Raw genomic sequence first — 20267 nt, 5'->3', positions numbered from 1 at the left:
GGATTACGACTTTAACTATGAGATGTTCCGGTCTGTATTGGTGGCCCAATACTATGTATGTATATGTATGTATTTTTATATTTTATTTTATATTTTTAAAGTGAATATTGTATTTTTAAATATGTTGTAAACCGCAATGAGTCGCCGCACAGGCTGAGATATTAGCGGTATACAAGTGTACTAAATAAATAAATAAATAAATAAATAAATTTGGGAGTTGTAGTTGCTGGAATTTATAGTTCACCTACAATCAAAGAGCACTCAGAACTCCACTAGTGATGGAATTGGGCCAAACTTGGCACACAGGACTCCCATGACCAACACAAAACACTGGAAGGGTTTGCTGGGCATTGACATTGAGTTTGGGAATTACAGTTCACCCACATCCAGAGAGCACTGTGGACTCAAACAATGATGGATCTGGACCAAACTTGGCACGGATATTCCATATGCCCAAATATGAACACGGAAGGAGTTTAGGGGAAATAGACCTTGACATTTGGGAGTTGTAGTTGTTGGGATTTATAGTTTACCTACAATCAAAGAGCATTCTGAACCCCACCAACGATGGAATTGGGCCAAACCTCCCACACAGCGCCCCCTGCAGGCAGAGTTTGGAAAGTCTTGCTACACTCAGACTCCTCCTCCCCGCCATCGTAACAGCCAATCAGCGACCATATGCAAATCCTTCCCAACGTTCCACCAATCACCTCTCTAAACGGTTCACTCGCTCGGCCTCGCCCTCCAGTTCCTCTTTGACTTCAAGTTCACCTACGAACACCCCCGTTCAGGTCTGCTTTTTTGGCGTGCCTCGCTTGCCGTAGTTCTCCCTCACCACCTTCCTTCTCTCCAGTCAGAAGTGTATTGACGTCATTTCCGGAGGAGGGGAAAGAGGAAAGGGGAGGGGCATTGGGGGAGATCACAGATATTTTTTAAAGGGACAGACTCCTAATTTGTTTCCTGGGTGGGAGGAAGGAATGACTTCTCCATCCAGCCCATTTCAGTTGCCTTGGCCTAATAATGCTCTGGAATGGTGGAAGTTGTAGTTTTGGCAAGGACAAACATTAGAAGTAACTCATTTTTGGGGGTTTTTAATCACTGGTCCCAATTAGAAATACTGCACATCAGGTTTGGTGGAAGTGGGGGACACATTGGTGTTTGGGTGTGGGTGAACTACAACTCCCATCGCAGGGACAGCTTAGCCTTCGCATTCTGAACTCCCATTGCCTCCCCAAAACGATACCAGTAGGTAAAGTTGGTCATGGTGGGTTTGTGTGCCAAGTTTGGTCCAGATCTATTGTCGGTAAGGTTCGAATTGTTCTCCTAATATGGGTGAACTATAACTCCCACTATCATCATCTGTCATCGCCCCCAAACACACCCACACTAGATTAGATGATGCCCAGCTAGGGATTTGGTAAGGATAAACATTAGAAGAAGTCATTGTTTGTTTTTTGATTTTATGAATGGTCCCGTTAGAAAATGCATAAGGATGTGGGTGAACTACAACTCCCACTATCATCATGTCATTGCCCCAAAACCGAACCAGTAGGTAAAGTTATTCACGCTGGGTCTGTGTGCCAAGTGTGGTCCAGATCTATTGTCAGTCGGGTTCACATTGTTCTCCAAATATGGGTGAACTATAACTCCCAGCGTCCTCTGTCATGGCCCCCAAACGCACCCACACTTGATTAGATGATGCCCAGCTAGGGGTTTGGTAAAGATAAACATTAGAAGAAGTCATTGTTTGTTTTTGGATTTTATGAATGGTCCCGTTAGAAAATGCGTAAGTATGTGGGTGAACTACAACTCCCACTATCATCATCTGTCATTGCCTCAAAACTGAACCAGTAGTTAAAGTTAGTCATGGTGGGTCTGGGTGCCAAGTGTGGACCAGATCTATTGTCGGTGGAGTTCGCATTGTTCTCCCAATATGGGTGAACTATAACTCCCAGCGTACTCTGTCATCGCCCCCAAACACACACACGCACACACTAGCTTAGATGATGCCCAGCTAGGGATTTGGTGAGGATAAACATTAGAAGTCATTGTTTGTTTGTTTATTTTATGAATGGTCCCATTAGAAAATGCATAAGGATGTGAGTGAACTACAACTCCCACTATCATCACCTGTCATTGCCCCCAAACCAAACCAGTAAGTAAAGTTAGTCATGCTGGGTCTGTGTGCCAAGTGTGGTCCAGATCTATTGTCGGTGGGGTTCACATTGTTCTCCATATACGGGTGGACAATAACTCCCGTCATCCCCTGTCGTCACCCCCAAACAAACACACACATTAGCTTGGGTATCCAGTGATGGTAGGCTAGGAATTTAGTATGGATAAACATTAGAAGAAGTCATTATATGTTTTTGGATGTTTATGAATGGTCCCGTTTGAAAATACCTAAGGATATGTGAGTGTACTACAACTCCCACCATCATCTATCATTGCCCCCAATGCAAACCAGTAGTTAAACTTACTCATGAGGGGTCTATGTGCCAAGTATGGTCCAGATCTATTGTCGGTCAGGTTCACATTGTTCTCCAAATATGGGTGGACTATAACTCCCATCGTCCCCTGTTGTCACCCTCAAACATTTCCGGTAATACACACAAAGATATTGACAAGCTGGAACATGTCCAGAATAGGGCGACTAAAATGATCAAAGGTGTGTCTACTGCAATGCAGTCTACGTGGGCCTGCCTTTGAAGACTGTTAGGAAGCTTCAAACAACCCAACGAGAGGCAGCCAAGTTAAGAATTGGGGTGGCAAACAGGAAGCATACAACTCCCATTGTGCTGTCACGCGCTGGGCCTGTGAAAGAGTCTGTAGACAGGATGTGTTTTCTGGTATTCCCTGTAGTAACCTACGGATGTGAGAGCTGGACCTTCGGGAAGGCTGAGTGAAGGAAGATCGATGCTTTTGAGCTGTGGTGTTGGAGGAAAGTTCTGAGAGTGCCTTGGACTGCGAGAAGATCCAACCAGTCCATCCTCCAGGAAAGAAAGCCCGGCTGCTCACTGGAAGGAAGGATACTAGAGACAAAGTTGAAGTCCTTTGGCCACATCATGAGGAGACAGGAAAGCCTGGAGAAGACAATGATGCTGGGGAAAGTGGAAGGCAAAAGGAAGAGGGGCCGACCAAGGGCAAGATGGATGGATGGCATCCTTGAAGGGACTGGACTGACCTTGAAGGAGCTGGGGTGGTGACGGCCGACAGGGAGCTCTGGCATGGCCTGGTTCATGAGGTCACGAGGAGTCGGAGATGACCGAACGAATGAACAACAACAACAATTTATTTTTCCATGAAGAAGAATTCACATTTATTGTTGAACAAAAGAAATGGACGTTTATTATATACAGCAGTTGTCATCACAAACAGAAAAGCAGACATCCCCTAAAGCAGGGGCCCTTGAACTTTTAAAACAGAAGGCTGGTTCACTGTCCCTCAGACTGTTGGGGGGGGGGGGGGCACACTATATTTTGAGAAAAATATGGGACAAATTCCTATGCACATTGCAGATATATTATTTGTACTGCAAAAAACATGAAAGAACAATACAGTATTTAAAATGATGAACAATTTTAACCAACATAAACTTGGGTTCAAGTTTCAATGGGAATGGTGGGCCTGCTTTTGGCTGATCAGATATTCAAGTTAATTCAGATTGTTGTTGTTGTTATTGTTGTTGTGTGACTTGAAGTTGTTTCAGACTTAGAGTGATCCTATGTGTAACGTTTAGACCAGGAGCCGAGTTAATGACCTTGGAGGGCCGGATCCGGCCCACGGGCCTTAGTTTGAGAACCCCTGCCCTAAAACTCAAAGTGACACACTGGTTGCCTGACTCGCACACAGGCCACAAAAAATAAGGGCTGTAAAGTACTTCACTCCCAAACACTGGAGACTGTAACAATCTGTCATTTGTTCTGTTGATGGTGCTTGGTGATGGAAGGGTTAATGTAAGTATTATTTCTAAAGGGTTTAGCAAACTGTAAGTAAGAGTTCACAGGTGAAAGCAATTAAGGGTGGAGCTATGCAAGAGATAGGTTGCAGCTGGGTGTTTCTGGATATAAGGAGCTAGCCTTGGGACTGATCTTCGGAAGAAAAGTGTATTTTGGTGGTGGATGCTGCTGGTTTTCCCCCAGGTCTGTTGGATTTTCGGTATCCTGACCTGTCTCCTGTAATCTTGGAACCTTGAACCTTTGGACTGGATTTTGACTATGGTGTAGACCAGGGGTCCTCAAACTTTTTAAACAGAGGGCCAGATCATAGTCCCTCAAACTGTTGGAGGGCCGGATTATAATTTGAAAAAAACATGAATGAATGCACACTGCACATATCTTATTTGTAGTGCAAAAAAGAAAACACTTAAAAACAATACAATAATTAAAATGAAGACCAATTTTAACACATATAACACATATAAACTTATTAGTATTTCAATGGGAAGTGTCGGCTTGCTTTTGGCTGATGAGATAGGATTGTTGTTGTGTGTTTTCAACTTGTTTCAGACTAAGGTTGACCTTGAGCGAGGGCCAAGTAAATGACCTTGGCGGGCCATATCCGGCCCCCGGGCCTTAGTTTGAGGACCCCTGGTGTAGACTCTTGATCTCTGGACTTTGTTTATTGAACTCATGGCGTTTGACCACTGGACTGGACCCTTTGACTACGGCGTAGCTTTTGCTATCACTTTTTGTTTATTCTGTGGCTGAGTGCTATCTTTATGTTTTATATTTTGGTCTATTAAAACAGCCAGCAAGTAAGTGCTGTTTTAATTAAACTGTTTGATAAAACTGGGAGTTTGGTTCATCTCTACCTAAATAAGGCAGAGCCCTGGCAATGTGACACAATCTCCCACAGCACTTGTACAGCAGGGATGGTATTGCAGCTTCTGGGTACCAGGGAGACCTCAAAAGCTTTCCTAGGTCTAACTTTTGGGGGAGGCCTTATATTCTGCAATTCAGCAAAACCTCTACTAGGTCTTATTTCCAGGGGATGCCTTATTTTCAGAGAAACAAGGTAGTATGTGTTTTCCCTATGTGTGTTGTGTCATGCTGTAACGAATCTGACTCACTTTAGAAAGTTAGGAAGTGACCACAAAAGGGCTGGCGTGTGAGCAGCCATTTTGTGGTGTCCAGAGAGCAATAGCACCACTGGAGAGGCTATTTGCATGTGAACGACCTGATTAGTCAGATGCAAATGAGCAGGGGCCAAGATCTGAAAGAGGGGCAGAGGCAAGGATGACAGTTGGAGAAGCCCAACTGAACATCCTATGGCAGTTAGTTAGCCAGCTGGAGGGAGTCTATGAGTTGGTCAATGAATTAGGGTCTGGGAGGAAGTAGCTGAAAAGCAACTGGAAGATTGGTCAAACAAATCGGTTAAAGATAGTGTGAAGTTTAGGTTCTTGTGGGTTTTTTCGGGCTATAGGGCCATGTTCTAGAGGCATTTCTCCTGACGTTTCGCCTGGATCTATGGCAAGCATCCTCAGAGGTAGTGAGGATGACCTCACTACCTCTGAGGATGCTTGCCATAGATGCGGGCGAAACGTCAGGAGAAATGCCTCTAGAACATGGCCCTATAGCCCGAAAAAACCCACAAGAACCTAGTGATTCCAGCCATGAAAGCCTTCGACAATACAGTGTGAAGTTTGTTTTTATGTATTAGTAGAACAGTCCTTTTGGGAAGAAAGGAAAAGACTGGATGAAACTCATATTGAAATGTTGTTCTGTAATCAGCAAGCTTGTAACCACTACGCTTATGCCACAAGAATACTACAAATAAACAGAGTTACTGTCTTTTCTCTGCCCAGTTAGCATAAACAAAGCCTTTCTCTCTCAGTCTCTCGGTTAGAGATCCCTCTGTGCTTACGTTTCAAATGGTGGCAAGTGGTGGGATGATGAAATAAAAGGCCCCCCTGTCTGAAGATTGTTTGTTTTGCCCTGCTTTTCGTTTCACATGCGTATGAACGTAGCTATTCTGACTCAAGCTCTTTCTGCATTTTGTTTATATAAATGGTTATTTTCCCGCATGGGATTTTTTATGCACAAATAGATGTGCACTCTGTCTGAAATGCTTTCCACATTCCATACACTTATATGGCTTTTCTCCAGTGTGGGTCCTTTGATGGGAACGGAAATTATGACTATGAGAGAAAGTCAGTCCACATTCTATGCATTTAAATGGTTTCTCCCCAGTGTGAATTTTTTGATGTGAACGTAAATTCGGACCATGAGTGAACGTCTTTCCGCATTCTACGCACTTATGTGGCTTCTCTCCTGTATGGGTTTTTCGATGTGAACGTAAACTGTGACTCCAAGCAAAAGTCTTTCCACATTCAGTGCATTTATAGGTCTTCTCCCCTGTGTGCGTTTTTCGATGTGAATTTAGACTATGTCTAAGACTGAACGTCTTTCCACATTCAATGCATTCGTATGGCTTCTCTCCTGTGTGGGTCCTTTGATGTGTACGCAGATCGCCACTCTGAGTGAAACTCTTTCCACATTCCACGCACTGGAATGGTTTTTCCCCAGTATGGGTTCTTTGATGATTACGTAAGTGTGCATTCTGACTGAAGCTCCTTCCACAGTCCTGGCAGTGATATGGTTTCTCCCCAGTGTGGATTCTTTGATGTTTCTGTAAATTTGGACGGCAAGAGAAGCTCTTTCCACACACTGTGCATTTACATGGTTTCTCTCCTGTGTGAATCCTTTGATGTATATGAAGATCTCCACCTTGACAGAAGCCCTTTCCACATTCCATACATTTATATGGTTTCTCTCCTGTGTGAATCCTTTGATGTATTTGAAGATCTCCATGTTGACTGAAGCCCTTTCCACATTCCATGCAATGATACGATTTCTCACCTGTGTGTGCTTTTTGATGCAACTTTAAACCGGCTTTATGGAAGTAACTCTTTCCACATTCCATGCATTTATATGGTTTCTCTCCTGTATGAGTTTTTTGATGTGTCTGTAGACTTCCTTTCTGACAAAAGCACTTCCCACATGTCATACATTTATATGGCTTCTCCCCTTTGTGGGTTTTTTGATGGGAACATAGATGGGAACTCTGACCGAAACTCTTTCCACATTCCCCGCACTGATACGGCTTCTCAGCAGTATGTGTCATTTGATGTGAATGTAAATGATGTTTTCGAGAGAAGGTCTTTCCACATTCTGTGCATTTATGTGGTTTCTCCCCTGTGTGGGTTCTTTGATGTATCTGTAGAGATCCCTTGAGGCGGAAGCTTTTCCCACATTCCATGCATTTATGTGGCTTCTCCTCTCTGTGGATTTTTTGATGGGTACGTAGATTGGAACTCTGACCGAACCTCTTTCCACATTCCACACACTGATACGGCTTCTCCCCGGTATGTGTAATTTGATGTGAATCTAAATGATTCCTTTGAGAGAAGGTCTTCCCACATTCTGTGCATTCATAGGGTTTCTCTCCCGTGTGGATTCTGTAATGTATATTCAAGGAAAATTTACTCGGGAATATTTTTCCACATAAAGAACAATTCACCTTCTTTTTTCCTTTGCAATTTCCTTCGCTTGTTGAGAGTTCTAAATTGTTCTCCTCCTGAGGAGCAGAGGAGTTCTTCTTTCCTTTCTTTGATCCATTTCCCTTTTGTTTTTTCCGTCCCTTTTGATTCACCATTTCCTCTTTCTCCACCACAGTCTCAGCTGTTTCCCTTGACACCGTAGAGGACTCCGCCAAAGGGTCTTCCTTCTCGTTACCTACTTGAGAAAGAAGTTCATTCTATTAGGAGCTGAACAAAGAAACCTAGGATCTTCTTGGGAATTAACACTAATCTTTATTTATTTATCTATTTACTGCATTTAGACTACTGCAACGCTCACTATGTGGGGTTGCCTCTGAAGACTGCCCGGAAGCTCCAACTAGTCCAACGAGCGGCAGCCAGATTGCTAACAGGAGCGGGGTACAGAGATCATACGACCCCTCTTTTATGCCAACTCCACTGGCTGCCAATTAGCTTCCGAGCACAATTCAAAGTGCTGGTTTTGACCTATAAAGCCCTAAATGACTCCAGCCCAGTTTACCTGTCCGAACGGATTCTCCTATGAACCATCAAGGTTATTAAGATCTTCCGGAGGGGCCATGGTCTCGGTCCCACCACCTTTGCAATCGCATTTGGTGGGGATGAGAGACAGGGCCTTCTCGGTGGTGGCTCCTTGCCTTTGGCACTCCTTCCCACTAGAGATCAGATCTGCTCCCTCCCTCCTGACTTTCAGGAAACTAATAAAGACCTGGCTTTGGAACGTGGCATTTGAGGACTGATTCTATAACCTTCTTCCACATAGAAGGAGGATGATGAACTGTGACTGTATTGACAACTTGGCTTGGGTAATGTGATGATGATGTTTTTATTGTATTTTAATCTGTAATGATGATGCACTGTGTTGTTTTTGTATTTTATTGTATTTGAACACATGTTGTAAACCGGCCTGAGTCCCTCGTTCAAGGTGAGAAGACCGGTATATAAAACTTCTAAATAAAATAAATACATTTGTAGCCCGCCTTTCTCAACATTACGGAGACTCAAGGCGGCTTCCAGAAATGGCAGAATTTGATGCCAAACATTCATAAAAATACAGTTTAAAACATTCGACCTAATGTTATAAATACCATATAACACCATTAAAAGCATATAATTACCAGTGTCATCCTGTTAAAAGCATTATCCAACAGCATCCTCTAGCCCAGTGGTTCTCAACCTTTCTAGTGTATCTGTCCGAACGTATCTCCCTCTACGTATCTGTCCGAACGTATCTCCCTCTACGTATCTGTCCGAACGTATCTCCCTCTACGTATCTGTCCGAACGTATCTCCCTCTACGTATCTGTCCGAACGTATCTCCCTCTACGTATCTGTCCGAACGTATCTCCCTCTACGTATCTGTCCGAACGTATCTCCCTCTACGTATCTGTCCGAACGTATCTCCCTCTACGTCCCACCATGGAATTTAAGATCATCTGAGGGGGCCCTGCTCTCAATCCCACCGCTTTCCCAAGTGAGGCTGGTGGGGACAAGGAGCAGGGCCTTCTCAGTGGTGGCCCCTCACCTGTGGAACTCACTCCCAGTGGATATCAGAGCGTCGACATCACTCTTGTCTTTCAGGAGAAGGGTAAAGACGTGGTTGTGGGACCAGGCCTTCGGGCAATCTGCTAACTAGGTATGGACAACCAGACAAACAGGACCGGCAGGACGGATAAATGTGGAAAGAAATTCTGAACTATGAGATAGCGAACATTGACCGGCAATAAGGAGTAATTGGTTTGTATCGGTTTGTATGAAATTTTTATTGGTTTTATTGGTTTTAACGGGTATAGATGTAATGTATTGCTGTTGATTGTTAAATTGTGTTATTTGTTTTATTGCTGTGGTATGTTACGGGCATCGAATTGTGCCTTGGATGTGTAAGCCGCCCTGAGTCCCCTTCGGGCTGAGAAGGGCGGGGTAAAAGTAAACCAAATAAATAAATAAATAAATAGTGCCGTGACCCCTAAATACAGTTGCTCATGTTGTGGTGACCCCCGACCATAAAATTATTTGTGTTGCTATTTCATAACTGCAATTTTGCTACTGCTATGAATTGTCACATAAATATCCGATATGCAGGATGTCATAAATTGGACATAATTGATGCATAGTGATTAATCACAAAAACAATATGTTTGGGAGAGTGCGGACAACGGATGATGGTATCTGCAGTACCTTCGACCAATTCAGCTCTGACTTCCACAGCCGAGACCCACATGCATGACAGATCAGGACCAAACTTGGCACACAAAACCCCCATGACCAACAGAAAATACTGGAGTGGTTTGGGAGGAAGTGAAAGTGAGTTAGGGGAGATGTAGTTCGCCTACACTGGATAGCACTCTGAACCCAAACAACCCTGAATCTGAACCCATGCCCTTGGGGCAGGGCCAACGCAGGACCCCTCCGAAATGGCCAGGTGACCCCCCTGGGGGTCGCGACCCCCAGGTTGAGAACCGCTGCTCTAGCCCAGCATTTCTCAACCTGGGGGTCGGGACCTCTAGGGGGGGTCACCAGGGGGTGTCAGGGGGGTCACCAAAGACCATCACAAAACACAGTTATTTTCTATTGATCATGCAAGTTTTGCGTGGGAAGTTTGCCCCAATTCTATCATTGGTGGAGTTCAGAATTGTTTTTGATTATAGGTGAACTATACATCCAGCAACTACAACTCCCAAATGTCAAGGTCTATTCTCCCCAAACTCCCAAAAGTGTTCATGATTGGGCATATTAAGTATTCATGCCAAGTTTGACATCAAGATTCATCATTGTTTGAGTTTACAGTGTTCTTTGGATGTAGGTGAACTACAACTCCAAAACTCAAGGCACAACCCACCTAAACCTTCGAATATTTTCTGCTGGTCATGGGAGTTCAGTGTGCCAAGTTTGGTTCAATTCCATCACTGGTGGAGTTCGCAATGCTCTTTCATAGAATCATAGAATCATAGAATCAAAGAGTTGGAAGAGACCTCATGGGCCATCCAGTCCAACCCCATTCTGCCAAGAAGCAGGAATATTGCATTCAAATCACCCCTGACAGATGGCCATCCAGCCTCTGCTTAAAAGCTTCCAAAGAAGGAGCCTCCACCACACTCCGGGGCAGAGAGTTCCACTGCTGAACGGCTCTCTTTGATTGTAAGTTAACTATAAGTTCCAGCAACTACAACTCCCGAGTGACAAACTCCCCCCAACCCCACCAGTATTCAAATTTCGGTGTATTGGGTATTTGTGCCAAATTTGGTCCAGTGAATGAAAATACATCCTGAATATCAGCTATTTATATTACAATTCATAACAGTAGCAAAATTACAGTTATGAAGAAGCAATGAAAATAATGTTATGGTTGGGGGTCACCACAACATGAGAAAGTGTATCAAGGGGTCACGGCATTAGGAAGGTCTAGCCATTCTGTGTTCATTCTTCCTATTTCATAATTATTTATTGCACTGCATTTCCAAACGTTTGTTCAAAAAGCCAAGTTTTTACTCTTTTTCTGAGGAGCCACCACTAAGAAGGCCCTGTCCCTCTCACACACACACACACCCGATGCGCTTGCGAGAAAGGCAGGATCGAGAGAAGGACCTCCCCAGACGATCCTAAGTTCTTAAATGGTTAATAAGGAGAGATACGTTCGGACAGGTAAGCTGTGCCAGAACTGTTTAGGGCAGTGGTTCTCAACCTTCCTAATGCCAAGACCCCTTAGTACAGTTCCTCACGTTGTGGTGACCCCCAACCATGATATTTTCATTGCTACTTCGTAACTGTAATTTTGCTACTGTTATGAATCGTAATGTAAATATCTGATATGCAGGATGTATTTTCAAATCCCAAATACCCAATATGCCCAAATTTGAATACTGGTGGGGTTGGGGGGGGGGGGGATGATTATGTTATTTGAGAGCTGTAGTGGCTGGGATTTATAGTTCACCTACAATGTGCCGTCACGCTTGGGGGCTATTAGTCTTAATGAAGGAGGGATGGACGTGGCACCTTTCCCCCAAGGGATTGCTTCTTGCCCTCCTATAGGAAACTGGAACTCCCAAAAACCTAAAACGCTGTATATAACTCAAGGTAAGTTTTATTTATCACAAAGTCATTTCTTCAAAGCAATGAGCTGGAAAACTTTAGAGGGGAGAAGGAAAACATACGTTACAGTCTCAATCAGTCCTGGGTCCAAGGGGTTTGAAGCTGAGAAGCCTCCCCAAGTTTCCTCTTTCCTCAATGGCTGTGTATGCCGGAGCAAACCACAACCCCAGTTCAAATGGCCTATGTTTTGAAGACTCAGGACTTCCTCTGGTGCCAAAAGAACCGGCTTGAAGGCGCTTGGGATCTCCTCAATGTTATCCAGGACGAGCTGGACATAAAGCATGAGTCCCAGGGGTAAAAAACCTCAGAACTGGTGCTAAGAGGTAACTTAAATCAGGGTCCTTTAGAATCAAGTCTCTTACCCACGTCCATATGGTAGGAGCTCTGATGGCAGAATGAAAAGAAAAAAAGGAAGCTCTCCCCTCTTGCAGGAAGAGGTGGAGCCAAACAGTACTGATTGACAGCTACAAGCAACCAATCCATACAACTATACATAAGCTGGGGAAAAACGGGCAGGATTAAGCATGAAACAACAGTTTAAATCTTACAACTAACAGTTCTATACATAGGTGGCGCCACTCGCGCCGTCACATACAATCAAAGAGCATTCTAAACACCACCAATGATAGAATTGGGCCAAACTTAGCACACAGTACTCCCATGACCAAGATAAAATACTGGGAGGATCTGGTGGACATTGACCTTGAATTTTTGGAGTTGTAGTTCACCTACATCCAGAGAGCACTGTGGACTCAAACAATGATGGATCTGGACCAAACTTGGCATGAATACTCAATATGCTGAAAGTTGACCACTGGAGGAGTTTGAGAAAAATAGACCTTGACATTTGGGAGTTGTAGTTGCTGGGATTTATAGTTCACCTACAAGGAAATAACATTCGGAACCCCACCAATGATAGAATTGGATGAAACTTCCCACACAGAACCCATGACCAACAGAAAATGCTGTTTTCTGGTGGTCTTTGGCGACCCCTCTGACACCCCCTCGCGACCTCCACAGGTTGAGAAACACTGGTTTAGGGCTAGTCTTCCCTTTCCTCCCAGGTAAGAACCTATATTCAAATCTGATCAATTTCCATTGTTAACTGCACCAGCCATACATTTCTGTCCCTTTGAGAACTGTCCACGGAAGATGAAAAATGCACCGTACCCAGAAAAACCACGTTCCCATGCTCCTCCATTCTGTCCTTCTTGTGGAGAGTCCCGTGACGGCGATCGAGGATATCCCACTCCTCCTGAGCGAACTACACAGTCACTCCTCAAATGGGGCGGAGAGCTGCAAGGAAGAGAGAGAAAACAACCCTCTCAAATCACAAATTATATTACGTGAAAGTATTCCTCTATAGTAAACTGAAATAATTTGGCCAACACACTGTAAGGTTTTATAATTCAATGATTAAAAACCATTGTTTTGAAAGATTCAAGATTTTCCATGAGCAAATGAACAGAGTCTGCTGTTTTTTACACAGTCACTTCCAAATTAGGACTGGTGCTAATGAACACGGAGCGATAGAGCCTCTGCCTCTATGTCCCACATCTCGTAACCTACGATAATCCAGGGAGGTCCTGCTCTCGCTTCCATCAACATCGCAAGTGTGTCTGGCAAGGACGAGAGACAGGGCCTACTTGGCTGTGGCCCCCCGCCTGTGGAACACACTCCCAAATGAGATAAGATAGATTCCACTCCTCGTAGCTTTCAGGAAAAAAAAATTAAAATGTGTTTTTGGGACCAGGCTTTCGGATAATAGATATATCTCAACCTTAGATGGACCTTGACTGGAATGGCGTTGCTGCAGATGACATTGAACATGAGGAAGAACTTCCTGACTGTGAGAGCTGTTCAGCAGTGGAACTCTCTGCCCTGGAGTGTGGTAGAGGCTCCTTCTTTGGAAGCTTTTAAACAGAGGTTGGATGGCCATCTGTCAGTGGTGATTGGAATGCAATATTCCTGCTTCTTGGCAGAATGGGGTTGGACTGGATGGCCCAGGAGGTCTCTTCCAACTCTTGGATTCTATGATTCTATGATCGTGATATTGTTTTACTGTTTAATTAATGTGGTATGTATTGATTTTAATGGGCACCCATTTTTTTTTTTTTTGTGAGTGCAGCATTTTTCTAAATGAAGCAGAGAGTGTTTGAGGACCGGGACATCCGTAGGGATACCAAGGTGCTTGTCTATAAAGCCATTGTCCTCCCAACCCTGCTGTACGCTTGCGAGGCGTGGACAATCTACAGACGTCACATGCAATTCCTGGAGCGATTCCATCAGCGCTGCCTCCAGAAAATCCTGCAAATCTCTTGGGAAGACAAACGGACAAATGTCAACGTTCTGGAAGAAGCAAAGACAACCAGCATTGAAGCGATGGTCCTCCGCCATCAACTCCGCTGGACTGGCCATGTTGTCCGGATGCCCGACCACTGTCTCCCAAAGCAGTTGCTCTACTCCGAACTCAAGAATGGAAAATGTAATGTTGGTGGACAGGAAAAGAGATTGAAAGATGGGCTCAAAGCCAACCTTAAAAACTCTGGCATAGACACTGAGAACTGGGAAGCCCTGGCCCTTGAGCGCTCCAGCTGGAGGTCAGCTGTCACCAGCAGTGCTGCAGATTTTGAAGAGGCACGAATGGAGGGCGAAAGAGAGAAACGTGCCAAGAGGAAGGTGCGTCAAGCCAACCCTGATTGGGGCCGCCTCCCACCTGGAAACCAATGTCCTCACTGTGGAAGAAGATGCAGATCAAGAATAGGGCTCCACAGCCATCTACGGACCACCCCCAGGACACCGAACTTGGAGGACCATCATCCTCGGACTATGAGGGATCGCCTAACGTAACGGTTTTAATGATTGTTTTATGTATTTAATTGTGGTTATATTATTGTAATTGTTATGTAGCGGCTTTGTACCGTTACTAAATGTAAGCCATCCTGAGTCCCCCTTTGGGGGTGGAGAAGAGACGGGGTATAAATACCAGAAATAAAAAAAAGATGGAGTAATGCTGACAGGGGACAGAGAAAAGGCAGAACTACTTAAGGCCTTCTTTGCCTCAGTCTTCTCACAAAAAGAAAGCCTATTTGGGGGAAATCCAACTCCAAACAGGGAAACAAGTCATCCAGGAATACCTGGCTGCTTGTAGTGAATTCTCTACCAGTTAGGCTGAGAGAAGCCTTGGAAAAAAAGTAGACCCAAGTAGTTTGGCAGCCATCTTAGGAAAGGTGCTGGGGGAATCTGGGGGGTCTGGAGAACAAGCCCTATGAGGAGCGGCTTAAGGAGCTGGGCATGTTTATCTTGAAGAAGAGAAGGCTGAGAGGAGATATGATAGCCATGTATAAATATGTGAGAGGAAGCCACAGGGAGGAGGAGGGAGCAAGCTTGTTTTCTGCTTCCTTGGAGACTAGGACGCGGAACAATGGCTTCAAACTACAAGAGAGGAGATTCCATCTGAACATTAGGAAGAACTTCCTGACTGTGAGAGCCGTTCAGCAGTGGAACTCTCTGCCCCGGAGTGTAGTGGAGGCTCCTTCTTTGGAAGCTTTTAAACAGAGGCTGGATGGCCATCTGTCAGGGGTGATTTGAATGCAATATTCCTGCTTCTTGGCAGAATGGGGTTGGACTGGATGGCCCATGGGGTCTCTTCCAACTCTTTGATTCTATGATTCTATGATTCTAGGAATACCTGGCTGCTTGTAGTGAATTCCCTACCAGAAGCCTTGGAAAAAAAGTAGACCCAAGGCAGCCATCTTGGAAAAGGTGCTGGGCGAATCCATTTTGTCACTCATTTCCTGGAGGGGACGTGTTTAGTAAGAGCAGCTTTTGGAGGGAAATGAGAGAGAAATGTGATTGGCCGAGTTAGAGTGGGCGGAGCCTAATTTGGAAAAAGAAAAAAAATGTCTTTAAAGAGAGGTTTTTAAATCCCTGTCAGGAGATGGAACCTGGGTGTTGAAGATTGGTGTGGTGTATAGGGTTAGGAGAAAGGCCTGCGATTGGCCAGAGCTGACTAGCAGGGACAGCTAGTAAGGAGTTTATAGCTATTAGGAGGATAGTAGGGAAGTAGTAAGATAGATCCAGGTAAGGACTATCTGTACTGCTGTAGAATTACTGTCAGAGAAACTATCCTGTCAGTATTCTTGTGTGGAGGGACAAAGAGTTTCTTGTGGAACTAAGTCAGAACTGTTTATGTAACTATACGCTTTCGAGACAAATCTCTGAAACAGCCAAGCTTAGTACCTGCATTGTTCCTGTTCTTTCAAATAAACTTTATTGTTCATTGTTCATTACATCTGACTCAAGTGTGCCTCTGTGCTTAAAGGTTTAAAAGCAGCTTTAAGCCGAAATCAATAACTTAATTGGTGGCAGCGTATGTTTTAAAGAACTATCTTAAAAAGGGTACCTCAGAGACACAAGCCTGAGGGCTAGTACCATCCCACTCTGTTATAAGATACCTCAAGTAAGACAAGGGTTTATTATTTATTCATTTATTTACTGCACTTGTAGACCGCCGTTCTCAGCCCTAGGGCGACTCACGGCGGTGTACAACATATAAAACCAGGTACAATTTACAACATAAACAATATCACATCAACAGTAAACAACGACACTATCAATAATACAGTTATACTAAATCATTCGCAACGTCTCATCATTGAATCACAATCCAAATCTCGTTATCCATGTTCCGTTCCAATCGTCATTGCCAATTGTTGCAGCACTTACTCAAACGCCTTCTCAAACAACCACGTCTTTAGTCTCTTGCGGAATGTCATGAGGGAGGGCGCCAGTCTGATGTCCGCAGGGAGGGTGTTCCACAGCCGGGGGGCCACCACCGAGAAGGCCCTGTCCCTAGTCCCTGCCAGGCGTGCCTGTGAGGCAGGCGGGATCGAGAGAAGGGCCTCCCTGGACGATCTCAAAGTCCTCGTGGGCTTATAGGCCGAGATGCGGTCAGACAGGTATTTTGGGCCGGAACCGTTGAGGGCTTTGTAGGCCAACACCAGCACCTTGAATTGGGCCCGGTAGCAAATCGGCAGCCAGTGGAGCTGGTACAGCAAGGGCGTTGTATGCTCCCTGCGTCCCGCTCCTGTTAGTAACATGGCTGCCGCGCGCTGGACTAGCTGGAGCTTCCAGGCCGTCTTCAAGGGCAGCCCCACATAGAGAGCGTTGCAGTAGTCAAGGCGGGATGTGACCAGAGCGTGTACTACCGTGGCCAAGTCAGACTTCCCGAGGTACGGGCGCAGCTGGCGCACGAGCCTGAGCTGTGCAAATGCTCCCCTGGTCACCGCTGAGACCTGGGGATCCAGGCTCAACGATGAATCCAGGATCACACCCAAGCTGCGAACCTGCGCCTTTATCAGCACTTCTAAGTTGGTGGGTGCCAGTGCACTTTCAAAAAGTTTCCAGTGCGCTTTCAAAAAGTTTCCAGAGGTATTTTCAAGTTTTTCTCAAGAGGAAGGAATACTTTAGCCAAACATCCTCATGATCTTTTCTATTTCACATGCAAGTCCTGTGAAGTCAGTTAACCAGGAAGTCAGTTGACCTTGTGTGACAACACAGGGCCAGAAAGGAACAAACAATGCCTTCACCCCAAAGTGTGTGAATGCTCACAATCAGCTGAACTCCAGGGGTACTTCATTAGGGCAAATACTGATCCTCCATAATTGGGGCCATGCTCCTCATGTTTTCAGTGGGCAGCCAAGAAAACACAACGCTCCAAACAATTCCAAGGTTCATGCAACGAACACATTAGGACAAGACACTCCAACATGACAAGCTTTTAGAAAAAGAGCACCACAGGGAGTTAGGACTAGACTTAATGTCAAGGGAAAAACTTTACCCCACATATAGATCTATATAAATAAAAATGTAATGTTCGTTTGTGGGATTAACATAACTCAGAAACCACTGGACGAATTGACACCAAATTTTGGCACAATATACCTAACAGTCCAACAAGTGTTCATCACCCCTAAAAATAAAAACAACAACAACAAACAAACAAACACAGCAGAATGGATTTAACCCCCCCCCAAATACACCATACACACACACTCATACATACGCATACACATATATATACACCCAAACACATACATCTACATACACACACATATATACACATGTACATACAAATATACACATGCACACATACATACACACATATATAAACACAAATATAACACAAAACGCGGAACAATGGCTTCAAACTACAAGAGAGGAGATTCCATCTGAACATTAGGAAGAACTTCCTGACTGTGAGAGCCGTTCAGCAGTGGAACTCTCTGCCCCGGAGTGTGGTGGAGCCTCCTTCTTTGGAAGCTTTTAAACAGAGGCTGGATGGCCATCTGTCAGGGGTGATTTGAATGCAATATTCCTGCTTCTTGGCAGAATGGGGTTGGACTGGATGGCCCATGAGGTCTCTTCCAACTCTTTGATTCTTTGATTCTATGATTCTATGAAAACACAGACAAGCACATATATACACAATATACATCTATATATATAGAAATGCTCTGTGCATAATGAGTACCTTACAAACAAAAGAACCAATGAATGAAATCACACCAAATTTGGTAACAAAACATCTCACAACACAAGGAGTGACCATCACTCAAAAAATTATGATTTTGTCATTTGGGAGTTGTAGCCGCTGGGATTTATAGTTCACCTACAATCAAAGAGCATTCTGAACTCCACCAACAATGGAATTGGACCAAACTTGGCACACAGGACTCCCATGACCAACAGAAAATACTAAAGGCCATCCAGTCCAACTCCATTCACTGGGGCAAGAAAACGTAATCAAAGTCCTCCTGACAAAGAGCCATCCAGCCATAGATTAGATAGATAGATAGATAGATATGATTCATACACACACAGATATAGTATCATAGATTTGAAAAGGACAATGATATGTTGCATATTCCAGAGTAGGCAAACCAGACACTCTCCACATCAACACTGGCAAAGAAACAGCAAGAAATACCGTTTCCCCACAAGCATAAAGAAATTACATATATTAGAAACCAACACTTTCTCATTACTTTATTTTCCAGATCACCAGACTGCGCCACAGCAAAGCATGGCAGGGGACAGCTAGTATACACATATAAATACACAAATACATACACACATATATACTCAGATATGCAAATATATACACACATAGAAACACATATATGCACACACACACAAAACACATATATTCATCCAATGTTATGTTTGCCCGCTTTGTGTGGGCAGACTTGTGCCAGAGAGGGCAGGCAGTCGCAGTAGTTGAGTAAGACAAGGCCAGAGTTGATGTTCTTCTAAATGTTGGGTCTGCTCCCCATGTGCTGCCAGTTAAGTTTCCGCAGGAGGTTCATGTGTGGAGCTCCTTTATGCTTGGTGTTCATGCAATGCTTCCTATACGTAAGTGTTTGATCTAAGGTGACACTGAGGTATTGAGAGGGGGTGCTGATGGTTGTGTTCCCCCCTCTTCCTTCCTTCCTTCCTTCCTTCCTTCCTTCCTTCCTTCCTTCCTTCCTCCCTGCCTCTCTCTCAAGGAATCTTCCATTTCAGGAAACCTTGGAAGGAGGAACAAAGGCACCCCAAACAACACCAGCAGGGAAAAAACAGGAGGGAAGCAATGAGAGAGAGAGGGAAGAGGAGGGGGCTCTTGCCTTGCAAACTCGCCCCCTGAAGACTACATAAGAGCCCGCCCACCCCCTCCCCCTTGAGAGTCCTGGAAGAAGAGGAAGGAATTGAATTTAATAGGGAAAAGGAAGGGGGAGGGGGGATCTTAGCCTGCCAAATCACCCCCTTATGACCCCCTTCCACCCCCTTCCTTCTTTCCTTCCCACTGAGAAATCAGAGGTTCTGAGAGAAGAGAGCAGCCTGGGAGATTTTGTGTGTGTGTGTGTCGTGTCAGAAACTGCAAGTTGCTTCTGGTGTGAGGGAATTGGCCGTCTGCAAGGACGTTGCCCTGGGGACGCCTGGATGTTTTGATGTTTTACCATCCTTATGAGCAGGCCCATAGCCAGGATTTCGATTCGGGGGGGGGGGGGGGTGCTGAGTTTGATTCAAAGAGGGAGGGGCTGTGGATGTACCCTACCAAACTTTTTGTATAGTTACCCCAATACCCCCATGCATACGAGATATGTTGAGCATGGTGATCAGATCATGATATGAATAAACATAACAGTTTACATAATGTACCAGTAAGGCCTTCTCACGGACCACCCTGAGGATTTGGGGGGGGGGGGCTGAAGCCCCTCAAGTCCCCCCCCCCAACCCCTGGCTACATGCCTGCTTGTGGGAGGCTTCTCTCATATCATAGAATCATAGAATCAAAGAGTTGGAAGAGACCTCATGGGCCATCCAGTCCAACCCCATTCTGCCAAGAAGCAGAAATATTGCATTCAAATCACCCCTGACTGATGGCCACCCAGCCTCTGCTTAAAAGCCCCCAAAGAAGGAGCCTCCACCACACTCCAGGGCAGAGAGTTCCACTGCTGAACGGCTCTCACAGTCAGGAAGTTCTTCCTCATGTTCAGGTGGAATCTCCTCTCTTGTAGTTTGAAGCCATTGTTCCTTGTCCTTGGAATGTGTCCAGAGGAGGGCGACTAAAATGATCA

At 44.8% G+C, this 20267-nt stretch overlaps 1 protein-coding gene across 12 annotated transcripts in view; it reads right to left on the bottom strand.

Annotated features, from left to right (window-relative positions):
* The window catches only part of LOC132766380 (zinc finger protein 665-like), a 67981-nt gene that overhangs the window by 46471 nt on the left and 1243 nt on the right, over positions 1-20267 (bottom strand). For 5 of the 12 annotated variants that reach the window (XM_067465010.1, XM_067465013.1, XM_067465015.1 and 2 more), the window contains exon 2: positions 12817-12942. The exons of 3 other annotated variants lie outside the window; for them this stretch is intronic. Coding sequence is in view for 3 of the 9 variants with exons in the window: in XM_067465014.1 (XP_067321115.1) it covers positions 12817-12847 (31 nt within the window). In the remaining 6 variants the exon portion in view is untranslated. Of the gene's footprint in view, positions 1-710; positions 869-5507; positions 7737-12816; positions 12943-20267 lie in introns of those variants that run through there. 4 more of the 12 variants (XM_067465019.1, XM_067465008.1, XM_067465011.1 and 1 more) reach the window with 2 other exon arrangements.

The sequence above is a fragment of the Anolis sagrei genome, chromosome 2 (assembly GCF_037176765.1).
Source record: "Anolis sagrei isolate rAnoSag1 chromosome 2, rAnoSag1.mat, whole genome shotgun sequence".
In the NCBI taxonomy this organism is placed as follows: Eukaryota; Metazoa; Chordata; class Lepidosauria; order Squamata; family Dactyloidae; genus Anolis; species Anolis sagrei.
The sequence above is the reverse complement of the archived record's forward strand: the minus strand, read 5'-3'. Positions and strand labels throughout refer to the sequence as shown.